Source organism: Ailuropoda melanoleuca, chromosome 9 (assembly GCF_002007445.2).
Source record: "Ailuropoda melanoleuca isolate Jingjing chromosome 9, ASM200744v2, whole genome shotgun sequence".
NCBI classification, from domain to species: Eukaryota; Metazoa; Chordata; class Mammalia; order Carnivora; family Ursidae; genus Ailuropoda; species Ailuropoda melanoleuca.
Window position 1 is genome coordinate 47,052,094 of NC_048226.1, and position 24,433 is coordinate 47,076,526.

General features: G+C 34.1%; 1 protein-coding gene across 2 annotated transcripts in view; it reads left to right on the top strand.

Annotated features, from left to right (window-relative positions):
- The window catches only part of CRISPLD1 (cysteine rich secretory protein LCCL domain containing 1), a 44,780-nt gene extending 20,660 nt beyond the window's left edge, over nucleotides 1-24,120 (top strand). The window contains exons 3-15 of one of the 2 annotated variants that reach the window (XM_002926308.4): nucleotides 5,321-5,439; nucleotides 5,771-5,903; nucleotides 6,915-7,030; nucleotides 7,744-7,844; nucleotides 9,730-9,870; nucleotides 10,048-10,108; nucleotides 10,206-10,272; nucleotides 10,477-10,607; nucleotides 12,326-12,369; nucleotides 12,463-12,535; nucleotides 17,477-17,552; nucleotides 21,331-21,461; nucleotides 22,817-23,938. In XM_002926308.4, the coding sequence (XP_002926354.1) occupies nucleotides 5,321-5,439; nucleotides 5,771-5,903; nucleotides 6,915-7,030; nucleotides 7,744-7,844; nucleotides 9,730-9,870; nucleotides 10,048-10,108; nucleotides 10,206-10,272; nucleotides 10,477-10,607; nucleotides 12,326-12,369; nucleotides 12,463-12,535; nucleotides 17,477-17,552; nucleotides 21,331-21,461; nucleotides 22,817-22,868 (1,245 nt within the window). In that variant the 3' untranslated portion in view covers nucleotides 22,869-23,938. Of the gene's footprint in view, nucleotides 1-5,320; nucleotides 5,440-5,770; nucleotides 5,904-6,914; nucleotides 7,031-7,743; nucleotides 7,845-9,729; nucleotides 9,871-10,047; nucleotides 10,109-10,205; nucleotides 10,273-10,476; nucleotides 10,608-12,325; nucleotides 12,370-12,462; nucleotides 12,536-17,476; nucleotides 17,553-21,330; nucleotides 21,462-22,816 lie in introns of those variants that run through there. The other variant, XM_011233709.3, reaches the window with a different exon arrangement.
- The last annotated feature ends 313 nt before the right edge of the window (nucleotides 24,121-24,433 follow it).

A 24,433-nucleotide genomic window follows, 5' to 3' on the forward strand; every position in this document is an offset into this window, starting at 1 on the left:
TACAGAACATTCTATAAGAGACTACAAGTGCAAAATAATAGAATTTTAAAGCTGAAAGAAATTGAAGAGACTTATTCTAGCTTCCTATTGTTACAGATAAGGAAACAAACCAAACTTGACATAATCAATAGACAAATTTGAAAGTACATAATTTAAATAAGAAAAAAAAACTCTTCCAGGGTGTATCATATATTTTAATTACCCACTGAAGTACTTTGAACAAATGCAAGCTTATTTTTACCCTGCCTATACAAGAAAATGAGAGGAAAATTTATGACTAATGACCTTACTTGCATATGTCCAGAAGACGTAGCTCTAGGGAAAGGGTGTTTTCAATACCATTGAATGCTATATGCTATTATTATTTCTGACAGCCATTGACTGCTCAGGACTGAGGTAGGTTTGGAGATATAAGAGTGGTATCAAAGTTAGGTATGCAGATATATATGTCTCAAAACAAGAATGTTTGCGAAATCCCTTTTGTCAAAATTTATTGCAAATGCTAAGATCATTTTTAAAAATAATTTCATCATGCTGTTTCTAGTTTTCAACGGTAGGAAGTAGACCAGAACTTCTAGCCTAGACTGGACTTTCAACATAATTGCCTTTTCAAACCACTGTGTTTATATAGTATTGTTACTTGCCAGAAAGCAATGAAGATTTTAAAAGTCCATTTAAATCACAAATTGTGTCATGAACTGATGTTTGTCATTTGATTATGCTACCTAATAGTATGATAGTCAAAGACCAATTTTGTCTTTGGCATTTATCTTGGAAATCCATTAAAACTGTATGAATTTTGCAAAAAGTAATAATGAATTAGTACATTATTTCTATATTATTTAGATATTTTTTTCATTTGTTAGATAATTGCAACATTGATTATATTTTTCAGTTTTTTTTTGAAAAAGTTAATCTTCTCTATTTAAAGACATTTTTCTCAGAATGTCTTTGAAAAGACCTATTATAGCTTTATCCACTTAGGTAGAATTTTGTAAAATGTTAGAAAATCTTACAATCCTATTTCTTCTTAATTAGAATGACATTTAACAATTATGAAATTATGTGAGTTTCGAGTCAATAATTTCTTTGTGCATTTAAAGGTGTCAGAGCATTTAAAACTGGTCAATTTAAAATGCCTTTACTTATTTATATATTTTCTTTATTGGTGACTCTAACTCTATAAAACTACTTTACTTCAGAGTCACCTAGGGTATTCTCTTTGGTAGACTAATTATCATGATAGAATTCCCAGGACATGAATTTTCACATTTTATGAATCTGGAAAGAGTTCTAAATTTACTATGGTCAAGAAAATATATCTGAAAATACTTAATCATTTTTAAGAGACAAAACTATTCTCAGTATCAAAGAGAAAAGAAAAGTAATATCACTAATGACAATTTTGCCTAATGTACAGTGATAGAACTTACTGGTAACCTACCAATATCAACTCTGTTAAAAACTACATCCTTGAGTGATTTCCAGCTGTCATCACCTATCATTAGAGCAGGATTGCAGGTATTCTGGTAAGAATTTGAATTGTATATGTTCACTCATGTTTCCCAGAGGATAGCAGTCAATGGAATTTTCTGTATGTGTCTAGATAGCTACATACTTTCCATTTTCTATCAGTGCAATATTTTAGTACCAAAATTACTTTGTATTCCTAGGCTTACTTTTGAAAGTCCTTTGTTAACATTTAGGATTTATCCTACAGTTACACACATACACAGGAAATAATAAAGCCTCCTTGTTGAGCTGGCTTTAAAACTATCATTGGAGACAAAGAATTTAGTAGTATTCTAAATGTTTCTCTTAGTAACAAAACTTCATTGAACACTTCACTGTGGTCTAAGAAGGAACAACTTACAGATGTAATTGGAAAATAGGGTGGTTTTCATTTCTACACACCTCAAGTACCCATTTTATAAAGAAATGGTAATTTTAAGTGTGGTTTGGCTTTAAATTAGTGCTGGGTGAATAGTTTAGAGAGGAAAAAAAAAAAGTCTGTCAGGCCATCATGATTTTATTTACAAACCTGAACTTAAATAGAAATGTGTAGAGACTAACTTACATTTAAATGGGATGGGTATGAATTATTGGTGGTCTTAAAACATGTAATATAATCTTGTACATAAAAATATACATTCCATGCTGTTTTCACAATAATATTTCTTCTAGGACAGCTGTATTTTCATTAAGTTTAAGGAGTCCTCTTGATTTGTATTATTGAACTTTATCTAAACATCTATGCTTGATTACATTCTTTAAATAGATAATTACTTTAAAAACTATCACTAATTAATATTTAAGTATTAATAGTAAATTTTAATTGCATGCTTCTCTGCTTCAGTTCTTATATTAAAATAATGTGTCCCTATTTTAGCATTTCTATAGTTCATTTGATATGCTTCCCCCCTTATTATTAGTGCATTATATAGAAAACTTGCCATGCCACAAAAAACAGCTTATCTATAGTACATACTTAATAATTAAATTTTTTAGTCCCTGAAGGGACCTGAGTTATCTTCTGTTTCTCATTCTGCAAATAAGAAAACTTAGCCTAAAGCATTTGAATGATACGTTTTAGATTTTATTTCAATTTTTATACAACAGATACGTAAACAGACTTTTGCAGTATAACGTATTTGTGAATTTGTGAATTTAGAGCTGGTTGTTTATCCTCTTTAAAAAGCATCCATCTTCAATTTCCTCAGAACAACCAATATCTGAGGTTGTACAATCATGTATAAAACAAGAGTAGATTGGCCTTGAATAAGGGTCCTATGGTCTCTTTTAAGGGCTCAGCTGGGTGGTTCATACTCTGGGTCTCTCACATGTTTGTTTGCAGTGACCTAGACTTGCAAACTAACAGCCTCTTGCCTGGACTAGGAAAACCCAAACAACCAAAACTCCTCCTGCATCTCTTGCTCTTTGTGTGATCTCTCTACAGTATTTTGCCAGCTACCTCTTCAGGGCACTCAGGCTCTAATTTCTTGGCTCAGGTTTGTCAAGATATGCACGGAGGTGCAGAGGGAGAGGGAGAGAGAAACCCAAGCAGACTCCACACTAAGTGTGGAGTCTGGGGCTGGATCTCACAACCCTGAGATCACAACCCTGACCAAGAGTCGAATGTTTAACTGACTGTGCCACCTTGGCCGCCCCAAGATGTGTGTTTTAAGAGAGAAAGAACTGACTGAATAGAGGCTGTATTTCATAACCTAGCCTGAGAAGTCTCATAGTGTCATTCTATGTATTAGAAGGTAGTTACTCTCCAGCTCAAATTGAAGGGAGGGGGAGGGAATTCAACTCCACCTTGTGGGGAAGAGTGTTTTAAAATCACTACAATGGCTTCAAGCCATTATTTGATTTATTTAGTTATTTAGTTAGTTAGTTAGCTATGGGTGCTTCTTTTTCCCTAGTGTGCTTTCCTTTGATTTACAGTCACGACTAGATTTCTTCCACCCTTTAAAAATCCAAGGAAGCAAACAAATTCTCCCTAGAACCTGGCATGTTTCTTTCTCCTCCTCCTCCTCCTCCTCTTCTTCTGCACATCTCTCTTTTTCCTTTCTGAAGTATTAACAAAGTAACAGCACACTTGCCTTCTCTACTTTCTCCTTCCAGTTAAGCATGTGCCCATGTGTTCTGATTTTCTCCCTTTCATTGATCTGAAATCACTCTTGATCATGAATTAGCACTTATCAGCTCTTGTCTTTCTGGGCTTCTCTGTGGCATTTGATCTTGTTTCCCCGCTCTCTACACCTGGAATCCTTGTCCATTGCTTCTATAATTTAATCCTCTTACAGTTTTCCCTTTATCTTTCTGATCCCATTTTCCCTGGTTTATTTTACTAACTCATTGTTTTTTCTCCCTTTTAAGGTTGATAATCTCAGAATTTTCTTTTTCATTCTTCTCATTCTATATCATCTTCCTGAAGAAAGTCATCTCTGGGTGAATAAAGTCAAAATTCATATCTTCATCACAGATTTCTTTCCCCAGTACCCCAGTCATCTACTTCTACTGTCTCTTTGGCACACATGCTGCGTGTATCACAGACATCTCACATGGCACCCTGGAAATTTGCATCGAGATACATTAAACACATTTCCATGGCAACAATCTATTTCTCTTTCTGTATTTTCTTTGTCCCAGTTTGGTAACCTTCATCATCTTCATCTTTTTTCTTTTTCTCCTCACGACCTACCTACAGTCATACGTCAATATCTAGGAATTTAAAATCGGAAACATGGTTTCAGTCTGTCTGCTCTTCTCCAGCCTCATTGCTATCACTTTAGAGTGTGTTCTCATATTCCAATTCCAGGACTATTTTCCTATCCTCTGAATATGCACAGAGTTCTGTGATTGTGCCAAGCCTGAACCCAGCTCTGCCTAATTCTATGTTTTTACAAACACACTTGCTACTACACTGCCTGTTTTTCAGATTAACAAATTGAACATTAAACCTAGGACATACAGAATAATTTCAGTAATAATTTTGTAATTTTAAATATTTCTCTGTAAATTATTTTAAAAGTACAAATTAGTCACCCTCATTGAATGTTGTATATAAAAATGCATATGTATATTTATAGGAATCAGATTCATTCATCATTTGCATACTCAATAAGTATTTATTAATCACCTTGTCTATATGACAGACACAAAACACAAAAAGTAGGCCAAAGATACTGTCAAGAATTAAATGACTGCCTCCAAGAACTCATAGTCTTGTGAAAGAGACAGATATATAGACAAGTACTAACATTGCATTGTAATAGCTGCTAAATGAAGAAGTATTACAAAGTTTTAAGAGCCCCAAGGAGGGAATAGCCTACATCTGAGAAAAATGGACAGGTGTCTAAAATGTATTATCTAAAGCTGGGCTGTGAAAAAAAAAATAGGGGTCTGTGTGAGAAATAACTGGGAGAAGGATATTTTAGACAGAGGAAACAATGCCAACAAGAGCAAGGAACAGCATGTTTTATGATAAGGAACAGTGGGACCAAGGATCCTGGACTTCATGTATATGGGAATTTGTTGGACGTGTTTAGACAAAGCAATCACCTATGTGTATTTCTGCTCACTTAGGTAATTCTAAACACTTATGGGGCAGCTGGAGGGATAAGAGATGGGTATAAGGGACTAGTGCAAAAATCTAGGTGAGAGATGGTGAGAACCCAGACTAAGATGTTGACTTTGTGAAGCAGTAAGAACAGAAGAAACTGAGCTGAAGCATACTATATTCTGAAGAAATGTCCAAACTCTACATATACATTATCTGTTTGTATCTTTATGTGGTTTTTTTTTTAAACTATAGACATGGGATGTAGAGCTGGAAAGATCTGCAGAATCCTGGGCAGAAGCTTGTTTGTGGGAACATGGACCTGCAAGCTTGCTTCCATCAATTGGACAGAACTTGGGAGCACACTGGGGAAGGTAGTGTAAAGTGTAACTTTTTTGTTTTTGATAATATAAATGCTTGAAATACTTATTAATTCAGCACTGAAAATTTTCTAAGGGTTAGAGCCTAAAAGGAAAACAAATGATCACACCAACACAAATAGAAAAACAAATGTCATAGCAGAATGACCAGCAGTATTTTAGACTTTTTTGTTTAAATAATTGACATTTTAGTAATGTAATGGGCATAAGTATTTAACATTAATAACTTACACAAGAATATCTCTCTACCAAAGTTTTTTACAATATTTGGTTTTACATTTTCTCCAACTTTACTTACTCTCGGTGGTTATTGTCTTTCAAATAGATACAGGCCCCCAACATTTCATGTACAAGCATGGTATGATGAAGTGAGAGACTTTAGCTACCCATATGAACATGAATGCAACCCATATTGTCCATTCAGATGTTCCGGTCCTGTGTGTACTCATTATACACAGGTATGTTTTGGGTATATTATACTTCATTTTTCTAAGTTGAGTTTGTGTAACTGTGGCAGAATTTAAGCTACTGAGTGTGTGTCTTATGTAATTTGGTATGGTTATTAAAAAAATAGGTATTGATTTATGTAGAATAGAATTATTAATTTCTATAAACAGTAAAAGTAATTACTAGGAAAAGTCCAAACATCATTTTAAAAAGATATTATTTCAATGATTTTACATGGGAAACATTTTTTATCTGGTCCCAGGAAATGCATATGGGGAGAAATTTACCATCTTCAAAGTCAGGTATCATTTTTTTATTTTCCAAAGAATAAAAATATAGTTTTATTCACCATGACACACTATTTACACGTGTGCAGCATATATGTAAAATATAAATATTTTATTCATTGTCCACAGTTGGTATTGGATAAGTTGTAAACCTCTAAATCAAACCACTAAGGGTCAATTCAACTAGATAAATCTCACCACAGATCTGAGTTACTAGAATCTCTATGGCTAATTATTAGTGAATATAAAGCAAAGTGTTCTGTCTGCCTTTGCATGTGACAAGATTAAGATCAGCACTGGATTCCCTAATAAGAAGTCACACTATGAAAATACACTTTGTGTAAGACATTTGAGCCTCTACATTTTTGTTCCAGTACAGTTTAAGATGAGAAATTCTGTTCCTTTGTTAAGTAAGCCTCTTCACTGACACATTAACACACCATTTAGGTTTGTGAGGGTGTAACTTTTGAACTATTTAGCAAATGCATATTTTGAAGATGCTTACCTTTTATAGCTAGATAGAGTTATTTACCTGTAGCACTCTTCTTTAAATTGAATCAAGCACTTCCCAAAGTCTCAGGAAAAATATCCTTTTGACATTGCTTTATTTCATCTTGAGTGATAAAGGTTCATCTCTCGAGTTCAGTTTTATACATTTCTCTCTGAGATATGTTGTCGTCTTACTTTGTCTCAGCCTATTTTTTCTGAGCCTTTCTTTCCTTCTCTCTAATGTAGGTGGTGTGGGCAACGAGTAGCAGAATAGGCTGTGCCATTAATTTGTGTCATAACATGAACATCTGGGGACAGATATGGCCCAAAGCTGTCTACTTGGTGTGCAATTATTCCCCAAAGTAAGTAGACAAAATATTACTTCTATATGTAAATCTTTCCTAACAACATGAAGTAACTTTATATTCCCAATTTTGTTTCTCATTTTCAGTGTGTATTATTGAGTAAAGTGTATTGTTTTAATTCTGTTTATTTAATATGGCAACAATTATGGTTGCTTCATGTGTAAGATCAGTGCTTAAAAGGAATATGAAAATTGAAAATATGATCTTTGTGAAGACAGGAGTTACATTTTTATATCTTTGGCTTTACTCATTACATTATTATAGTACATAAATAGTTTTAATAAGTTGGATTTATTAGAGACGAGGAACTATAGATTAACTGAGAAATGTATTTTCACTTGTGTAAAGACCATTGAATGATTATGTTGAAAATATTACAACTGTACATAGGGTCAAATCTAAGTCTAAAATCTTTTCATTAAAACAAATGGAATATGGATGAATATCCCATAACAGAGCTTAGTGTTCTGTGAAAGTTTAATTTTGCAATTTTTAACAATATACATAGCAAATTCCTTAAAATATTTTCAAAAGAATGAGACAGCAGTTCATATATAAACCTAGTAGCTAAAGGGATTCTGTGATGAAAGATACAAATGTTTTAAATCTACACACCAAAATCATTACTTAGAGGATAGTAATATTTTACAGTGCCTTATAAATTATGCTATATTAGACTACCTCTTAATAGAGTGGATCATCTCTTTAAGGGGAAACTGGTGGGGCCATGCTCCCTATAAACATGGACGGCCCTGTTCTGCTTGCCCACCTAGTTTTGGAGGCGGCTGTAGAGAAAATCTGTGCTACAAAGGTATGTGCTATTGTGTCATAATATTCAGTTTGATTTATATATATATATATATTTTTTAAAGATTTTATTTATTTATTCCACAGAGATGAGACAGCCAGCGAGAGAGGGAACACAAGCAGGGGGAGTGGGAGAGGAAGAAGCAGGCTCATAGCAGAAGAGCCTGATGTGGGGCTCGATCCCAGAATGCCGGGATCATGCCCTGAGCCGAAGGCAGACGCTTAACCGCTGTGCCACCCAGGCGCCCCAGTTTGATTTATATTTTAATCCAACTTCTACATTATTTGTATTTAAATGGCAAAAAGCGCACTTAATTATTACAATAAAAATTCCCAGAACTCTATTTAAAATATTTTGAAGCCATTACAAATATTTTAAAAATATAATATGAGTAAGTCTATCATACCAAATATGTATTTATAGGAAAGTTTCATCATTATTTCTGATAACCACTTCTAATTCTACTTTGAAATTATCCCAGAATGACAACTACATTTACATTTTTAAAAGCCACCGTAATGTATTATTGACTAGAGTTATATTTATAAGTGTCTTCATTTTGAAGGATTTAGCAATCTAATACAGTTTATTTTTAGCACTTTAAGAGTTTTTGCCAAAATACCTATCCATGAATCTTACTAAATGATGCTCAAAGAATTATACTAATTCTGTGCTCCTTATTGCAGAATATATAATTTCTCATGCCAAAATAACAAAAAAGCTATCATAGTATTGTAAAACTGTGGTAAAAGTAGTGCTCTGACATGCATTTGATGTGCTAAAATGTACATGTAAATATGGTGTCCTGTTAATAGCATATAAGAGAAAACTTGTCTGACAAAGTTCTGTGAAAATCCTGCTCTTGTTGGGCATCCAAGGGAACATTTCTATTCCCTTGTACTTTTTTCTTAATGATGACCAAATGAAGATTAATGTAGACTAAGTGTTTTAGAAAATATGAATTAATGCAGCTCTTTTTCAGTACTCATAAAGAGATGTCTTTTTTTCCCTTGATGACTGAGTGCTTGCTCATTAGTATAATGAGCAGATAAGAAGTAACGATTTATTTCACTCTGTTATTTGAGCCATTTTTCATTCCTGGAAGCATTTTTTGTTGTATGTGAGTCTGTTTTCCATTTTCTCCATCCCTAAACCTCCAGCCTACTTGCTGCCTCACCAGTGACCACTATTTTACTTAAAACTGACTATCCTCTTAATACATACTTCTCTTTTGTAGGTTCTGAGTTCTTGCACATACATGAAAGTAACATACCTTTCCAAATTATGCCACTGTTAAGCCCTTGATATGTCAACCTGGAAAAAAAATTAAATTCTCCATTGTTAAGTTTAAATTTCTGCACACTGAATTTCCTTCTAAAAGAGAAAAAACTTTCCATGGAAACTGACATTGTAGTAAATTAAAAGGGCATGGCAAGCCTTCTTTAAGCTGAATTTCCTTTTGGGAGAATTTTAAATGTGACTCTTTTGAAAATTTTAAATGTGATTCTCTAAAAAATATGATTTCATCTGGGAAAACAAATTCAAATACACTAAACACTTACTTCATTAGACCACTGTGTAGAGTTCATTGTACCATTATGAAAGGCAATCACTGATACCACTCTCAAATATAAAGCAAGTTTAGGAATGACTCCATTTAATGTTAGCCAAATGGAAGCATAAGTGAATCAAGAGTTCAAAGCTTCATACATTTATTTTATTTACTCCAATGCAGTACATAAGATCACCACCTTAAGCCAACACCTGTGCCAAAAAAACTACAGATTTTTCTAGCTTTAAATTTACCCAGGCATATAATGGTATATCATTATTTGATGATTTGTGTACATTTAAGGTGGGTTCATATTTCTTAAATCTATTCTAACAGAAGGATCAGACAGGTATTACCCTCCTCGAGAAGAAGAAACAAATGAAATTGAACGGCAGCAGTCACAAGTCCATGACACCCACGTTCGGACAAGAGCAGACGATAGTAACAGAAATGAAGTCATAAGCACACAGCAAATGTGTAAGACCTCTGCATGATTTATGCACATTTTAAAGTTTACATAAATGGCATATGCAACTATATTTTATTAATTGGGACAGTTTTAGAATGGCAAAAGCTTGACTTTAGATTGTACGTGATGAACTAGAGCAGCTTTCACATTATCTAAATTATTTTGGTATTTTTTTATTTTTTCAGCCCAAATTGTTTCTTGTGAAGTAAGATTAAGAGATCAGTGCAAAGGAACAACCTGCAATAGGTAGTATTTGTTATTATTCTCAAAATTACCTGACAAAATATGAGCTATTTTCATTTTACACTGACATTAAATTTTGTTCCCAATTTCTTTCATTTAGATATGAATGCCCTGCTGGCTGTTTGGATAGTAAAGCAAAAGTTATTGGCAGTGTTCATTATGAAATGGTAAGTACTATAAATATAATAATTTGGGAATAGGATCTTTTTATATAATATTTGATTTTTTTTAAATGCAAAAGTAACAGTTTATATAAGTATAGATACCTTGCTCAGATATGTTTGTTTAAAGTTATGTAAACAGTAATTAGATGTGTCCTATGGAGAACTCTTAATATTTTAATATCCTTTTCGCCCTTTTTTTCCTCCAAGCAATCCAGCATCTGTAGAGCTGCAATTCATTATGGTATAATAGACAATGATGGTGGTTGGGTAGATATCACTAGACAAGGAAGAAAGCATTATTTCATCAAATCCAATAGAAATGGTGTTCAAACAATTGGGTAAGTACCCAAATGATCTTTTGGATGAGATGATTTTAAATTGTAATAATGAGTTGACAAATTCTTTCAGAGCCAAGCATAGAAGAATTTATATGGAAGTTGGTAATTGTCAAGGCTCATTTGAGCTCTGTAATTTCCAAAGACACAAAGGAGCCGAAGTATGTAAATTCAAAGTTGAATAGTTTTACTTATAAAGAACATGTTAAAGCTCCATGTTTTCTGGAGTTTCATTAAGAATGTACAAATTTACAGTTTTTCCTGATGTGAAGCAATAGATTTTCTTCAGTTATGAAAGAAAATACCCCAGAGAAGCCTAATTAATTTGCATAGTCTCCCTGCCCTGCTTATGGAAAATGGTTTATTTCATGCAACAGTAACTTTGTTAATAAGATAAATTAGATTAATAGATAAAAGAGCATTTTGAAAAGTTCTCAAAAGTATGTAATATATTATGTACCTTTTTCCGTCTAAATGTAATTTAACTTAACATAAAAGCATTAATTTTTGAAATGTTTCTTATATTACATATATGAAACTATTTTAGAAGACAATATACTTTGATATATACTCTATAGAAATTAAAACAATGTGGCCTTTTGAAATAACTTTGTAGTGTCTTTCTTCTGTGTAAAAAAACAAACATTGAACCTCATATGGAATGCCTTTTCTTAAGATATATGACATAGTTTCTTTTCTTTGGAACTATAGAATTGCATGAAACTCCACAGTAGAGGATTCATAATGATAAGAAATAATTTATTAAAAACCCTTGCAAAATTGGGGGAATGACATTCTATGTATACAATTTTGTTCAAAGGCTTTATGTGTGGTTTTCAGTCATTAGCAGTTACTCTCTTAAGTAAAAGCTTTATAAGAAGCATTTACTGATTAGTTTAGTAATTCAGCAGATATTAATAACCTTTAACAAATAATACAAGTTACTAACTTTAGTAAGCCAAACACTGGGTGTTGGTAGAAAGAACACCTATCTTTTTTTTGTTTGTTTGAACTTAGTTTTTTATTATGTTTATTACAGAAACTCTTTTGAAACGGAAGGGTGTGTCATTAAAATACTATCACAAATGAGCTTTATCTTTTGTAATAGATATTTTTCTGAAAATCTGGGTATAAATCAACCAAAATTTTGATATATAATGGCATACCTATTCTTCTATTCCTGCTTCTTAATGATGCATGATGCATATAATAAGGAGAAATTCATTCATCACAGACATTTTACTAGATACTTGGGGGGGACAAAAAATGAATAACACACATTCCTTTAAGGCACTTATAATTTAGTTATCTTTTTACAATACTACCTTGTATTTACTGTTGTGAGAGATTAAATAGTTTGGTTCTATGGTGACAGTGAATCAGTATATTTAGTTTTAATTTTAATAGGAAACAAATATATAGATATAAATATGTGTGGTTTTTATGCTGTTATTTATGTAGTTTGAGACTGATCATGAGAGGAGACCATTTTCCAGTATCAAGAATGATTAATTTGGTTGGTATTGATTTGGTTCATACTTGAAGGTAATATGGATTTAGCATAAAATAGATGATATATTCTTCTACTACCACTTATTTAGATATTTAAGTAAGAATGTTTAAGAAGAAACAAAGTATTCATAGACCTTAATAATACCAGAAATTATGTTGGTGATGATGCATCAAAAAAATGATTGACATGTTTATGTTTTTATCTTCAGCAAATATCAGTCTGCTAATTCCTTCACAGTCTCTAAAGTAACAGGTTAGCACTTCTTAAAATCTTATTTTCTTATGACCATGTTGCATGTTATTGTTGCCAAAGATTTGCTTATTGTTTTGTGTTTCAATTCTTTAGTCCAGGCTGTCACTTGTGAAACAACTGTGGAACAGCTCTGTCCATTTCATAAGCCTGCTTCACATTGCCCAAGGTAATGTTTCCTAAATTTTGTCATTCTTCTTGAACAGTGAATATACATGGATGTGGCTTTTACTCTGTGATAACTGCTCTTGCCTGGAATTCTGTCTGAAGGCTTTGAAAGGTGTATGGTCTTGAGCTGTGAAGCCAATGGGAGTAGTAGGTTACCCCAAACCACCTGCACTCCAGACACTCCTAGTCTGCTTCCTCCAAAGGCCAGAGTGCGTTTGGCTGTTCCATAATACCGGGGCTGTGGGTGTTTTCTGTATGTTCACATGTGCTACGAAGACTTCTGTCTTAGTCTGCTCAGGCTGCTCTAACAAGATACCACAGATTGGGTGGTGTAAAAAGTAGAAATTCATTTTCACCTAATTCGGGAAGATGGAAGACTAAGATCAAGGTGTTGGCAGGTTTGGTTTCTTCTGAAGCCTCTCTCCTTGTTGCAGATGGCTTCCTTCTCTCTGTGTCCTCACAAGGCAGGGGGCGGGGAGAGACAGGGGCAAAGGCAGAGACACAGAAGATTCTCCTTTCCTGAGATCCTCCCTGATGATCTCATATAACCTTAATTAACTCCACAAAGGCCCATCTCCAAATAGAGTCATGCTGGGAGTTGGGCTTCAACATATGAATTTGGAGGGACACAAACATTTAGTCTAGAACAAGTCATTACCACAAAAACTATAATGATGTAACATATTTTCAAGCATTGTCATCCAGTTCTTAAATTGGATAAATCGAATTGCGATTGGTCAGTCAAAAAGCCCATCTTCTGGGGTGCCCGGGTGGCTCAGTCGTTAGGCATCTGCCTTTAGCTCGGGGTGTGATCCCAGGGTCCTGGGATCGAGCCCCGCGTCAGGCTCCCTGCCCCACTGGGAGCCTGCTTCTTCCTCTCCCACTCCCCCCCTGCTTGTGTTCCCTCTCTCGCTGGCTGTCTCTGTCAAATAAATAAATAAAATCTTAAAAAAAATAATAAAAGCCCATCTTCTGCCATTCTTTTATTTTTGTTTTGTATACTATATTTTTAAAAATTATAATGGAATTTATGTACTATGCAATAATGAAAAAGTACTTCATTTATCTGGACCACACTAAGGTGAAAATTGTTAGAAGTATTATGGCCATAAGTTGTAACCATACATAGGAAAAATGAAATATGTCTTTTCACATACAGTCTTATTTCTATCCACACTTCCTCCATTAATGCAAAGAAATCACATGTTAATTCTAAGAACCAGCAACAAGATTTAGAGAGAGAATTGTAATTGATAAACTGTAATTACTAAAAATTGAGGGAGCTCACTTCTTATGGAAGCTTATTTTGGAAAATCTTCATCACTTAGTCTTTTAAAACGAATGCAGTGTTTCACTTAAATAATGAGACTGGTTGTTCACAATGTAATAAAAGACTGTGATGATATAAGAAGTAGCTACTTCTTAAGGTAGTTCAGTGAAGCTGGCAAATTTTACCATTATGATATGATGAATAAAACAAAAATTTTAGAGTCATCCATTTGTGAATATTTATTAAATACCCACTGTGTACAGTTTTATGCTAGGCCTATCTCAGCCATGTGACTAGGCTTATGAGGACCAAATAGTAAGGATAATCTCTGTAGAGCATCCCAGCATAAAGCCTCCCTCTAGTACATGCTCAGTGAATGGTTATTTTAATATCTGTGGAATAATTTATAGCAATATTGTTCCAGGAGAAATAAAAATCACTGAGGTGAAATATTAATGTTTCCTATTTCTTTGGCTACTCCAGGAAGGAAAATATTCCTACGAGAGAAATTTTTAAAATGAAATTTAACCAGGGTGCCTGGGGGGGGCATTTGATTAAGCATCCAACTCTTTTTTTTTTTTTTTAAGATTTTATTTATTTATTCGACAGAGATAGAGACAGCCAGCGAGAGGGAACACAAGCAGGGGGAGTGGGAGAGGAAGAAGCAGGTTCATAGCAGAGGAGCCTGATGTGGGGCTCGATCCCATAACGCCGGGATCACGCCCTGAGCCGAAGGCAGACGCTTAACCGCTGTGCCACCCAGGCGCCCCAAGCATCCAACTCTTGATTTCAGCTCAGGTCATGATCTCTGGGTCGTGGGATTGAGCCCCACCCACGCTCAGCATGAGTCTGCTTGGGATTCTGTCTCTCCCTCGCCCCTCCCCTGTTTGTGCACGCACTGTCTAAATAAATAAATAAAATCTTTTTAAAAAATTAATTTTACCTTCTACTGTTACCAATGTAACAAATTGGTAGAAGTAAAGATTTATACATAATTTTGACCTTAAGTAGTCTGGAAAGTTCCCCTCCTGTTTTCTTCTAGAGATAAAGGGTTGTCTTTCCTTTTCTCATATAAAATTTTAATAGTTTCATAAATTATGCTATAATAGTATGATTTATATAACAGTTTATAACTTTTAGGGAACCATGTGGTTGGTACATCTGTTTCAGAATTTCATATGACTTAAATAAGTTGAGACATAAATCTATTCTGGAGAAAATGCCAAGAACAAATAAATGAAAGGAAATTAGCTCAAGACGAGCATGAAGAAACAATATTTACCTGTACAGTTGTGTCCTTGAGAGGTTCCATAGCAGGCAGAATAGCCCCAAATAAGCAATCTCTATTATTTAGTACTATAACCTTATAGATATCATGTGTTTGTGTGTTACTAGAAGTTTTTTTTTTTCTGACCTGGGGATGGGGCACGGAGGTGGTGGGCAGAAATCATATCCTGATTTACATGTATCTATAGATAACTTGATCTTTGAAACCTATTGAATGTTTAAGATGTAAAAGCAGGTATCATTAAAATATGTCAACATTTTTATTCAAAGCTTATAACTAAATTGTGTATAAAGGAATGTTTACCAGGTCACTATCTCTATTTTCAGTAGTACATAACAAGGTGTTAAAACTAGAGATTAGAACACAAGCCTGTAAAAACCTCCTGCAGTCTTTCTTTGACCTGAACTTGCCTGAGTAGAAACTAACTCAGTTTGGAACTACTGACCTTGGCCTTCCACAAACCAAGTGCTAAGTATAGTCAAGGTAGAGCCTACACTGTGAGCCTAAGGGAAGAGCCGATGATTTTACCACCACAGGATGGTCAGTGAATGCCCAGCTGTTCTCAAACACATGGGGAAAATTTTGCAGTCAATGGGGACAACTTTTCTCCTATAGAAATCCCCAACAGCATCTTTTATAAAAATCAGCTCTTTAAAGTTATAAAAACTCAGACTCATTTATTATTTATATTTAAATGGTTCTAGTTTGGATGTTATAATTAACAGGTATACTCTAAAGTGTACAATGTTACATAGATTTTAGAAATAAATGCTATTTCTTAAGAGCTGTCTGAAGGAGTTTGAGTTTCTTCAATTGGTAGAGGTGGTTACAATCAAAGTTTTTTTAGAATACTTTTGGGAAAATCATTGATTTGTAGTCATGTAGTCATTTTGTTGAGACTCTAATTTACTATTTACTAAAATGAATTCTGTTTTTTCCAGTTTTAGTTTTTAATTTCCTTTTAGTGCGTGAGTGTGTGTGCGTGTGGTGTGTGAATCGAAGAGTGCATTGCTTAAAAAAAATTGCCACTTGATAGTTTCTTAAACTCTCGGAGTGGAGTTTTTAAACATGTGATTGAACAGTGATAATTGGACCCTATGTTTAAATAAAGGGCTTTTGGATATGTTATTTAAATGAGCTAAGCCAATCAGATATCAGTAAGGCAATAGGCTATCTGGAGAAAGAATATTCCAGGCACAGAGGAAGATAAATGCAAAGGCCCTGAGGAAGAGCCTATTTTTTGTATGTTTGAGAAATAACTATTAGGCCAATATGACTGGAGGTAGGGGAGAAAGTGGATGAGAAGGATATAAGGTCAGAAAGATAATGGGGGGGGGGACAGGATAATGGGGACAGGATATGCAGGGCTTATTGGCCATTGTAAGGATCTTGTCATTTACTCTGAGTGAGATGGAAAGCCACTGGAGTATTTGGAGCAGAGAAATGATATGATTGGACTTGTATGCTTTTATATAAGTGGGGGGAAAAAGAGTAGAGGGGACAAGGTTGGAAGCAGGGAGATCATAGGAGAACCTATAGCAGTAAGCTAGACACCCGATGATAAAGTCTAGGGTAATAGTAACTGAGGTGTTTAAGAATGCTCTAATTTTGTTTTAACATATGAGCAAGAGAAATTGCTGGTGGATTGAATGTAAGATGTGAGATAAAGAGAAGGATTAAGGCTACAATAAAGGTTTTTGGCCTGAGCACCTAGAGTAATGGAGTTGCCCTTTATTGTAGGAAGCCTACAGAAAGAACAGATTTGGGGGCCAGAGGAGGATATTAGGAATTTGGTTTTAAACATGCTAAGTTTGAAATGATTATTAGAATTAAGTGGAGATATTGAATAAGCAATCGAACATACCAATTTGGAATTAAGAGGTCTCAACTGGAGATATAAATTTGGAAATCAATAATTTATATTCATGATTAAAACCACGAAATTAGAGGAGATACCAAAGATGTGAACACAGAAGAAAGAAACTATGAGATATGTGAGGCAGACAATGAGTCATGTTTTTCAAGTTATCTGTTTACTAAATTCTACAGATGCATTGGGTACCAATTACCAGATACTCAGAGATGCACCCTGATGTTTCTTTCTGCTTAATCCCAAAATTAGAAAGCTTCCTAGCTAAGTTAGAAAAGAAAAGAAGAACACATTTGTGCCAAAAGCTGGAAGTGGGTAAATTAAGCAGAAGCAATTGCATCTACTGCCTAGCTTGTACAATTGACCTACTTCAGAAGAAAAAAAAGATGAGTAGGGTTGAGAATGCTGTTAACTTTTGTGTGTGCCTGTCTGTGATCTTCCTAGTGAGAATGACTGAAGTAAGCAGCTACTTAATATTTATATATATATATATATATATATATGTATTTTTCAGAGTCTACTGTCCTCGTAACTGTATGCAGGCAAATCCACATTATGCTCGTGTAATTGGAACTCGAGTTTATTCTGATGTAAGTATCTTAATTTATGCAGCTCTCAGTATTCATGTATATATACATATATATATACACACATTTAAATGTATGTATGTACATTTATATATAGAATAAGGGAACAGATTATATGTGGATATACATATTCTCATAGAAGCTAGTCCGCAATAACACTGAAAAATGGCTATCCTTATGCAAATATGAGTGCACAATAATTTATTTATTTATTTATTTATTTTTAAAAGATTTTATTTATTTATTTGACAGACATAGAGACAGCCAGCGAGAGAGGGAACACAAGCAGGGGGAGTGGGAGAGGAAGAAGCAGGCTCATAGTGGAGGAGCCTGATGTGGGGCTCGATCCCATAACGCCGGGATCACACCCTGAGCTGAAGGCAGACGCTTAACCGCTGTGCCACCCAGGCGCCCCACAATAATTTATTTTTACTAAATTTTTCTTCATGTCCTATCCACATATTGTACATCAGACACCTATAAAATAGTCCAGAGGCATCCTTCTGCAGGAAAATTCATTTTGCTTTTTTAAATTTTCCTTTTGGTCCTCCAGGAACTTATAGTGTAAACTTGATAATTAAGAAGTTGTCAAATGTATGAACAATATCTTTCTCTGGCAAAGGAGTACTTAAAAAGTAGCATAGAGTCAAGAACAGATAATACATTAAAATACATACAAAAGGAAACCACTTGAGGGGATGTTATAACGGACAAGATTATTGGGTTGGACAAAGGACTATTAGGAAGGGCTTCTGTATGGACAAGTGCTCTTTGAGCCAGGTTTCAAGTGTGAGTTGATAAATTGGATTAGGGAGACTTTCTAGGTGGGATGAACAGCATCTACAAAGATGGGGAGGTGACAGCAAACACATAGGTTTGCTTGTCTCTGAACAGGTGAGCACTGAATCTCAAAGGGACTTCAGCCAATTTTGTGTGAGGGATGGAGGGATTCGGCTCTTGAAACATGTGAATGGAGAGTCTGAATGCATGCTGATGAGTTTAGATTTTATGTGGCAGACATTTAGAAAACATTAGAAATTTCTGAGCCAGAGAGATGCAAAAACAAATTCAAGAAATATACTCTTGAAACACATATTTAATAGAATACTACAGAGATAGGTTTGTGAAAAGAGGTCTGAAATAGTATTTACCACCTTATTTCTTTTGGTGAGTTCATTGAGGTCCAGGTTTGTTTTGTTTTGTTTTTCTTAGTTCAGCATTAGCTCTGAAATTTTCACCACATCTGAGTCCTTCCCAGGCTTCAGCTTTGCACTATACTTATCTGCAGCTTAAATGTATTGCTGGTATCCTAATTTATTAATCCTCACATTTGTGTTTATTTTCTTATCTTTCTGTCTGTTAAAATCATGTTCATTCTTCACATCCTAAATTATTGCCACTTTCTCTGTGGAGTGTATTGGGGAATCTCATGATACATGTATAATGTAGCCCTTCTTTCAACACCTGTAACTATTTTTTTCCTTTTACTACTTAGCTGATTCTGTTAGTGTTATGATTGTTTCTCTACCTCTTTTATTATTTTGAAGTTCCTTGAGGATTACAGCTGGGCAATTCGTGTATCATTTTTTCATCAACAATTTGATGTGTGCCAACCTGTGAACAAGACAGAATTATATCCTGACTTGACAAACTTAGAGCACACAGTGACATCAGAAATTAAGCAAATATCTTGCACATAAATATTTGTTGAAAAAATAAATTAATAAGTGTACATGAGTAAGCCTATCTAAAATCATCAGAGATTTCATAAGAAATTATTCTTTTTAGATTGTCTCTTTAAACACCAAAACTTTTCATTTTAGTTATGCCTGGTGAAAATCTTTCAAAATATCCTATACACTTCTGTACCTATCAGCCATCTATTTTTCCAGTTAATGTTTTATTAGAACTTACATACAGAGATCATTTTATCTTCCTTAGTGCAATGAATATAGGTGATTGTGTATTATTATGCAGATCCTTTTAAAAGTAAGTTGGAAATATAAGGATTACTATTATGAGGTCAGTGCAGAGGCAGAGATTCAAGCATTACTGCCAATCTCCCACCCCCTACAAAATACATTATCTCTTTAAATACAAGATACGGAAAGATAGCTTCTCTTCCTCCCTCCCCACCTTTCCCTCTGTCTCTCTCTTTCTGTTTATACAGCTACAACTTGTACATTCTATTGCTTTGAACTTTTTCTCATTTGTTACAAATGAAGTTAATTTCTGCATTCATTAACAATGTTTCACTGTTTGCACAGATAAATTCTTTTTCTTTTCATGATATATTAATTCTTACAAAGTGCGGGTATAAAAAGAAAATCTCTTCTGACCTTTGAACTCAAATAGGAATGCCTGCTGACTGCATAGTTATGGGCAAAACAATAGTTTCAAAACATATTAAGTGCTTGGATTTAGTGAATGTTATATCTAAGCACTTTTATTGCCTTGGGGAAAATGCTGATAATACTCTTTTAACGGAGCAAGATAAATACTGAAATGTGTACAGAATTATTTTTAATTTCATCTGTTATGAACCATATTGGATACAAACATTAATTCAGTGAGGGACTTTAAACTGAATAAAATGCCTCTTTAGAGTAGGGATACAAGGCTTTAGATATATGGTATTTTGTGATATAGCAAAAACATGAAAAGGATTAAATAGCTTGGTATTCAGGCTCTCTGATCTAATAAGTTCTGACTGATGCCACAAAGTTCAGAGCACAGTAATAAAGCAAGGTCATGTAAGATGCACATGCTTATGTGAACTTAAAAAAGCACATTAAGTCACTCACATGTGCATAGAGATAAAAAAAAAAAAAAGAACACACCAGTGGGATCAGAAAAGACCCCTCGGATATGAGGGGGATTGTTTTATACTGAAACAGTTCAAGTGTTTCATTTTGTGGGATTTCCTCAGGCTGTATTCAGCTATTGACAAATTTTGGTAGAATATTAGGATTAAAGCAAATCCCAAAGTCTGGAGAAGACTTTAATGGGACAAAGGAAAAGAGTCGACTTCTAGAAATCCATAGTTAATAATTTTAAAGTGTTGGACCTGAAAATAATTTTCTCCCCATAGAAACCCAATTCAATTCAGACTATATAACTGGTACAATGTAATCATAGCACTTTCCTAGTACTTCATGTCAGACCATTCAAACCAAAGTGATAGACATTGCAAACATAGGTAAGAAGCTATGATTGTTCTTTATATTTTTCTTCTTGGGCATATTTTCTCTGCATAGATTACATTATTTAGTTGAAGAAAACTCTCCATTTAATAAACACCTGTATTTTGGAAAAGGGACCATAAAGATATACAGAGTTATGATTTGTTTATAAGTCAAAACTAAATGAGGTACAGATAGTAAGCCTGTGAACATTTGGTCAGGGTGACTCCAGTAGGGACTAGTAAAGGCTGAAATGTAAGAATGCTAAATAGGTGCTTCAAGAGATAAAAGGAGCAAATTTGCATCTGATTGCTTCACTATAGAAAAAGCCTGCTATTTGGAAACTCAAATGTTTGTTAGATTAAATGGCGAAGGGATTTTACCATTGTAGCCACCCTTAAGATCTGCCTCAGACTCTCTGAGAATTGGCTTTAACTTTGAGATTTTTGAAACATTCCTTTATGCACAAAATATCAACCTGTAACTGCTGAATATCCACATAGAGACAGGTGCCATCGACTTAAGTCCAATAGAAGAGTAGACTGGACAAGGTCAGCAGGAAGTTTCTAGTAACGATGGGTGTTTCCTTGTCCTCTCAGCTGTCCAGTATCTGCAGAGCAGCGGTACATGCTGGGGTGGTTCGAAATCATGGTGGTTATGTTGACGTCATGCCTGTGGACAAAAGAAAGACTTACACTGCTTCTTTTCAGAATGGAATCTTCTCAGAAAGGTAAATTTAAAAACGTATACATATATATTTTGTATTTTATATGTTTATAGTCTCTTTTCCTCTTTCTCTCTCTATACATACATACACACCCCTTTATACTTGCTTTACAACTAACTCACTTTAGTGTGGGTTTGGGGTTATGTGGCTGCTCCAGTGTGTTTCCTTTGCACATACACTGTGTAGTAGCTGGTTTTCCGGGGATGGGAGAAGCTGCAGTACCAGAGGTGCCTGTCTCCTACAGGCTTATAAAAGTCAACATGAAAATCGGATTATGAGTCAGAACCAGTTTTTTGTTAAGTGATTTTATAATAAGGAAATTTCTTTCATCCTCTTTTGGATTTTCTAGATTAGTTTTTATATCTAACTCTTTCTAGGTGAGCAGGGCACTGAATATTTCTCTAATCCAGTTATATGACAAAGTATTTGCAAAAGAACGAGTCTGATTTCTCCCTAGAACCAAATTCTCTTTTTGATTAGAAGTTGGATACCTAGTATGACATAATTGAATGCCTTCTGGTCATCTCATACTATTCAGTCCATTAGTATTAATATATTTTAGTGGTTTGGGAAAATTCATATGATTTACTTTATCAAGTATTTAAAAAAGTTAAGATCAAAGAACCTATAGGGATTTTTCAATCGTTTGTACTTGGGGAAGTAACATTAACTCTCATGTATATTGTATAGATACAGAAAAGTCCCTAACTTTTAGACATTTACTGGGTTCTTTAAAATTGCCCATGGAGGTTTCATACATAGAGTAAAGTTTCTATAAAGGACACCCAAGGATAGTGCTATGTAAGGTATCTAGATTGCCTTACACAAAACCATCTGAGTGCCATCTTTATACAAAGAGAGCTTTGCATTTAGCATCTGTTATGCGCCTGGGAAATTCATAGTAGGTGCTCAAAAATAATAGTACTCTAGAGTATTGCTTAAGTATCACTGTCTTCTTAACTTGCAGTTAACTTTTAACCCTATCAGTCAGTTGTAAACCTGGATCTTAATATTCCCCAAGTAAAAAGGAATAACAGCTGCTGAACTCTGCTTTATTAAAATCAAAAGTGGTAATACAGGAAAACATGATCTGGAATCTGTTAAGTTCTATATAAAATACTATTATTACCACTGTGCACCTTAAATTTTAGTAAACTTGCAGCCCAGCATACAACCAAGATATAAAGAATTATGTCATCCTCACTCAAGCTTTCCAATAACTATAAATTATAGTAGCCTAAGAAAGTTGGCCATCTGGATTCATAGAGCTGCTTTCTTGACTGTCATAAGTAAGCATGATTTATTTGGAGCCTTGTATATGGAGATGACATCAATATACTTTCTGTATTTTTTTGCAGTTTACAGAATCCTCCAGGAGGAAAGGCATTCAGAGTATTTGCTGTTGTGTAAAATGGAACACTTGGAAGAGGATTGTAAAGACTGTTCCAAATGCCATATTTCCTGAAGTTTGTATAAAATTGTAACATTACTGTACAGAAGATATCAACTATTTTCAGCCCCCCAAAAAGTGCCAAATGCATATAAATCTTGATAGATAAATTCTGTAAAAATTAAACATGGGACATTATTAACTTTGGGAAAAGTAATATGTAACGGTTTTAGAAATCCTGTGTTAAATATTGCTATATTTTCTTAGCAGTTATTTCTATAGTTAATTACATAGTCATGATTGTTCTACATTTCACATGTTATTTTATATGGTGCTTTGTATATGCCACTAATAAAATGAATCTAAACATTGAATGTGAATGGCCTTCAGAAAATCGTCTGGTGCATTTAAAAATAATCAATTCTTAAAAAATGAAAGGAACCATAGTATCACATTTTCCCCAGTTCAATATTATGCCATTACCTACTCCAAATAATCAGAAATTGTTTTCCACTTAATACCTGTATAGTTTTTCTCTTCTGTTAAGTTTAGGCATATCAAATATTATGTCCTGATATTGCACTTCTTATTTTGTATAAAATAATTTCTTAATGTCCAAATGAATCTATTAAAATGTTTGATTCCTTGGGAATGGCTTTAATAGTAAGTGGAATGAACTATTTGTTCCATGATAGAGTAGTGGTATGAAAACATTCCTAGTGATAATATAGTAAATATAGGGTTAAGCACAGGCAGCCAGAGCTTTCTATGTATTGTTCAAAGTGAGGTCACACATTTTTCTTTTGTATCCTGGCAAATACTCCTGCAGGCCAGGAAGTATAATAGCAAAAATTTTAACAAAGATAGACTAATGTATCACCATTGCCACTGATTTTATTAATGGTAAATGGCCTTGTGTATAAATGTTGCCATATTATGGTACTTATGATGGTGATATATTTGTTTCTATGAAAAATGTATTGTGCTTTGAGACTAAAAACCTGTAAAGTGTTAATTTTGGTATTTTTTTTTCCTCCTGGTGAATTTACTCTTTCCCTGTAAACATATTAAAATTAATCATGTTTCAAAATATTATTTTAGTCCCCTTTCTTCCTTACTTTGATTTAGAAATCATTTTAAATTAACAAAATTATCGTTAAGTCTTTTAAATTTGGGTTATTGACATTAGTATAAATACCATCCTTAATACCAGAAGTCTGCAAAGTCAGCTTGACCAGGTATTTGTATATGAAAGAGAAGACAATCATATTATTTAGGAGCATTGTATCATGGGAAAATTTGAATAAAATGAGGAAAGAATCTGAAGGATATAAAGTAGTTATAAAAAATTGACAAGATAGTAAATATTTCATATATTTTCAGAAAATAAATGATTACGTGTTTACGAGAAGATAAAGGGGAGATAAATCATATGCAGAGATCTGGAAAAGCAAGAGAGCTGGATAAGAGAAAAATGAGAAAGGAGAGGCTCACATAGACCATTTCTGGAGAGCAAATGGTAAAGAAAATAATATCATGGGGCGCCTGGGTGGCACAGCGGTTAAGCGTCTGCCTTCGGCTCAGG